Genomic DNA, 5,041 nt, shown 5'->3' with positions numbered 1-5,041 from the left:
TTATCTGAATAGCATTTATGCTGACATGCAGATTGACACCTCATTCGTTGTTTCCGCAAGAAAAGAGCCACCAATCCTTTGAACTTTTAGCTCAATCTTCCACAAAAGCACCAAAGAAAGCCACAGACCCCATAGATAACAAATTACAATCTCAACAGGAAAAATTACTGTATTAGAGCAATAACAATTAGTTGTTCGTTCATCAATATCATTAAAAAAAAAATGAAAAAAAGAGTAACAATTAGTTGTTTTTTCATCGATTTCAGTGTTTTCGTGCATGCATTACAGGCAACTAAAGTAAAAAAAAGCTACCAAAAGGCATATATAAATTAAACTTTTTTTAAAAGAAAAAACATGATTATTTCTACAAGCCAATTGATGGTGATGACAAAAAAAAAAATTTACCAGATATTGCACCAGCTGATGCCCTTCAATCTATGATGATGATCTTCAGATTCTCATTTCCATAATTTTTCTGTGCTTCTTCAATTTCCCGTACTAAAGATTCGACACCATTTCCACATAAACTCACCTGAATTGTTTCAAGAGTAGATATACGCCCTAAACAAGAAGGCATCATTTCCAATTTAGAAATTCCGCGGAGTTTTAATTGCTGAATACACGGGAAGTAATCATCACTGTCAGGGTCTGCCTCCTTCCACTCCACAACCTTTACAAATTCCAAAGTCAAGACCCCGAGTTTAGGAAATCCTCCCTCCATCAGCTCCCATTTTTGGCCGTCCATTGCCTGATCACTTAATTTAAGGACTTCAAGATTGGGTAGTTGTTCAATCAGTGACATCTTTCTACGGGGAAGACTCACACGGGAAAGACACAACTTTTTCAAATTCATGGGAAAGGAAAGCTCAACATGTTCCCGCGAACCTGGGAAAACGTAGCTCCTTAAGGTGAGTGACTCTAGGCATTCTAGTCGACTCATGTTGCAGCATACTGTATTTTGTCGCCCCAAATCGAAAATTTTAAGTCGGTGAACGTTGGGAATCCTTCTCAATAGGTTCTCTCCCTCTTTATCAAGATCAAGATGCAGAGTAGAGAGTGTGTCTAAATTGGGTAAAGTAGAGAGGTTTTCAACAACGTTGTCGTTGGAAGATAGACGAATAACAACGCCACTCCTTGCATGTACATGCCTCAACTTCTTCATGTTCCAGATGCTATCTGGCAACGAAACCATCCGATGAGAATACAGACAAAAGGTTTCCAAATGTGAGAGCTTGGCTATAGATGGTGGAATGAATTCCATGCGCTCTGCTCTAAGGGATAAGTACCTCAAACAAAGAAGTGATTCGACTTCAGCTGGAAGCTCCTTCAGCATTAGGTTAATGCCCTCTAAATTCAAAACTTTAAGTTGTTTGTAGATGCAAAAAAGGAAGGAGATGTTACGCAACTCAAACTTAATATATCCTGGAATAGCATCAAAGAATAGCAGAGTACCTAAACATGGACAAAATAGCTTTGACTTTATAAAATCTTCTCCACTGGAGCAAATGGACAACCGAGGTAGATTGGGAGGCTCAATAAAGGTAGAAAGCTCATCATATCCTCGCAGGACCTGAAGAAATTTCTTTTCTTTCGCCTCGCCCTTACAGAACTCAAATATCAAATCGTGAATGTAACAAGTTTTGACTCCACCAATGGATCTGCTTTTACTTACCATAACTAAGTTTCGACCAATAAGGTCCATCAAATATTCTTCTGCAACGACCTCTGATCTCTTTCCTTCAATTTTTTCCACAAATCCTTCTGCAATCCAGAGACGAATCAAATTCTTGGCACCAATTTTTTCATCTTCTCGAAATGCAGCAAAATACAGCAAGCATGCCTTCAAGTGATATGGTAAATGCTCATAACTGAGTTCCAATGACTTCTTGCACTGGTCTGTACTAGACACCATGGTCAAAGTTAAACTTTCCGCAAATTCTTCCCAAACCAAAATATCATGCTCTATAGTTGCTAGAACTCCAGCAACAACAACAAGTGCAAGTGGCAATCCCCTGCACTTCTTGGCAATCTTCATAGCGGTTCCACACAATGCTTGAGGACAATCTCCTTTTCCAAATACCTTTTTCAGCAGTAATTCAAAACTTTCTTTCTCACTGAGTGGGCGAAGATTGTGAGATTTCCCCCCATATTCAACCTGTAAAGCCACATTAGAAGATCGACTCGTGAAGATGATTCTACTTCCTTTCTTGTCATCAGGGAATGAAATTCTCAGGTCATTCCATACCTTAATGTCCCAGACATCATCAAAAACAACAAGATACCGATTCTCCTTTAGCTTTTTGTATAGCTTTTCAAGCAACACATGTTCATCCAGATTTTTTAACTCATCATCCATCCTGGAATGTTTGCCTTCAGAGCACAAAATTTGAAGTAATACATTTTTCATGTTATAGGCTTGAGAAACAGTACACCAAAGACGAATCTGGAAGTTATAGATAATTGAACTATCATTGTAAACCTTTTTGGCTAAAGTTGTTTTACCAAGCCCAGCCATTCCCACAATGGGAACAATTTCCACCTGTTTTGATCCGCTTACAAGTCGTTCAATTACTTTTTCTGCCTCATCATCAAGACCAACCATGACTTCATGGGGTATTGGCATTTTTCCTTTTGATAGCACGCGGCTGGAAGTCTTGCTAACTTCTGGTACTCTTAAGCTATGAAAGGAAGGAATACTTTCAATAATGCTTGAGCCAATGATCTGATCCTTAAAATACTTGATATGGATGTTGGTATTAGCCAGCATATCATAACAGTCAAGGGCCTCTGTGGATTCTGAGAGACTAACTTCTTCTTTGACTCTGTTTAGAGAAGGCGAGCAAATTATAATGGCTGCCTCACTAAGAAGAGCACCAATTTTTTCATTTTGTTCATCCATCTTCTCCTGCTGCTTCCTTAAAATGCTTCTCAAGAACTTCAGTCCTGCATAGAGTATTCGCATTTCGTCTTTCAAGGAATCCATAAAGCTAGAGCTGCAGCATAACTGCTCCCAAAGACAACTTATCAGAGAATCATTTAAGTTGTTCAATATCTGCTTATCCATCATTTTATTATGCAGTGATTTTGAGGATCTTGTAGCTCTAAGAACATCCATATAAATCTCATAGACTTGAAAATCAATAGGTGTGATTTTCTGTTGTTGCTCATATATCATGGAGCAGAACTCAGGATTGTGCAGTTGCTCATCTTCCCAAAAGGAACACATGTAAGAGAGGCGTGCTGCGTTCAAAGCCACCACTTCAAAGTGAGCCAACAGCAGGGCAGGAATATCTACAGTTCCTCGCAATTTGGCAAATGGAATGAAGCTTTTCAAGAATGTTAGCTTGGCTTCAAGGGCTTGTACTTGAGCACTCAAAGCAGCAGAAATAGATGATTCACTAATTTTCCCATCCATATAGCCATTTATCAAATCTGCTAGATTTTGTAGGATGAGGTCTATGAATTCCGTTAGTTCATCATCCGTCATACAAGAATTTGATTGCAATGACCTGCTGCTTGCCATAGCAAAGTAAATTTGGATGATTTCTTGCTTAAGTAACTCGATCTGTTTCTCAATTTCGGGGAACACTCCACGATTAACAATAGAATAGTGATCTTTATCCGTTTTTGATATAAGGGAAAGATAGTGAATGTCCTCCTCGTATTTGTGGAAGGTATCTTCAACGCAAGATAAGAAAGATGGAAGAATCACCTTCTTCGCTACATCGTCAGATTGCAAGTACAAATCATTGCTTTGGCTCCACTTTCTTGCATGCATAAGAAATGTTCTGAGAAATTTCATGCGTTTGATTGCATCACGAACACGAGGAGCAATGTAAGTAGCATACCGGCTTCGGACGATGTTCAGGAGCAGCAACTCTAGATCAAGTAAGACCCGATCGATGCTGCAAGTGGAGACCATCTCCTATGCAGGGATTTTCGTCTCAAATTTTAAGAGAGAAGCAAATCTCACTAATTGCAGAGCCAGCAAGTATTTCTTTCCTGAAAATTACTTCTTTACTTTTCTTCTTCTGAAGAGTATTGAGATAATCAATTATTCATTGGCATCAAGGTGGAACCCAGACAATGATAATACTACAACTAGGAGTTGGGCACCTGAGGATTTAAAAGATACCACAATTTTGTCATTTTAGCAAAAATTAGTGTGAAAATAAATCGTGGGTCATTAGCAATATTATTTGCTCATGTCTAACTACAAAAGGAAGTTGATAAAATTAGTTGACTCTGTTATCAACATTTTAATGGGGAAATTTGATATGGCAATCTCTCATGGTTACAGAGAAATGCATTCTTGAAACATTTTCTGTTGTGGTCATTTCGATAACTAATGTTGTTTTTGGTTTGTATTACAACTATGAATATGTATTAGTTTCCCTAGTCATTACAAGCTCATTAATTGGAGTTGATCAAAATTTTGTACGCTTTCAAACAGAGTAAGAAACAAAAGATCAGCAAGGTAAAAGAGAAAATGTTGGAATTATCATAAAGACATCTTGTGTTCTGCAGAGCAAAGAAGTTTTCATTGATAAGTTTATTATTTTTGGACTATTTCATACTCATATTGGGGTTGAGAAGGCGCACTCTGGTATTTTCCATTAGCAAAGGGTTCCTGCACCTATACTGCAAAAGCTTAAAAATTTAACCAATTGCTCAGTTCAGACTTGTTTTATCATAATTAGGACTGCCACTCAAGTCATGTGAGTCGCGCATTCATAAGTTCAATTTTAACTCACTTAATTTGTAACACTTTTGAATTTCGGGCCGTGACTTTCGGATTAATAAATGTGATGATCATACTCAACTCATAAAATATTCGGATTTTGAGTCTTATTGGGGCTTAGTTCATGCTCAGTTATTGCTCCTTAATTTTCTTAATATAATTACTATAACTATTAAGTTATAAAACTAATTTAATATTCACAGGACTATAGCATTAAAACTAAACATAAACAAGTAATAAATCTTAAAAAGTACATAAACCAAAAAATTTTCAACATATTTATATCTAATTCGTTCAAAA

At 37.3% G+C, this 5,041-nt stretch overlaps 1 protein-coding gene across 1 annotated transcript; it reads right to left on the bottom strand.

Moving 5' to 3' along the window:
- Nucleotides 1–430: 430 nt before the first annotated feature.
- On the bottom strand, nucleotides 431–3,922 carry LOC113766103 (putative late blight resistance protein homolog R1B-8). Its single transcript, XM_027310328.1, has one exon. The coding sequence runs from the start codon at nucleotides 3,920–3,922 to the stop codon at nucleotides 431–433; it is 3,492 nt and encodes a 1,163-aa protein (XP_027166129.1).
- Nucleotides 3,923–5,041: the final 1,119 nt, after the last annotated feature.

Source organism: Coffea eugenioides, chromosome 3 (assembly GCF_003713205.1).
Source record: "Coffea eugenioides isolate CCC68of chromosome 3, Ceug_1.0, whole genome shotgun sequence".
Lineage (NCBI taxonomy): Eukaryota > Viridiplantae > Streptophyta > Magnoliopsida > Gentianales > Rubiaceae > Coffea > Coffea eugenioides.
The sequence above is the reverse complement of the archived record's forward strand: the minus strand, read 5'-3'. Positions and strand labels throughout refer to the sequence as shown.

What these genes read in the sequence shown, in the direction of transcription:
- LOC113766103 (XM_027310328.1), bottom strand. Translation starts at nt 3,922, where the DNA reads ATGGTCTCCACTTGCAGCATCGATCGGGTCTTACTTGATCTAGAGTTG.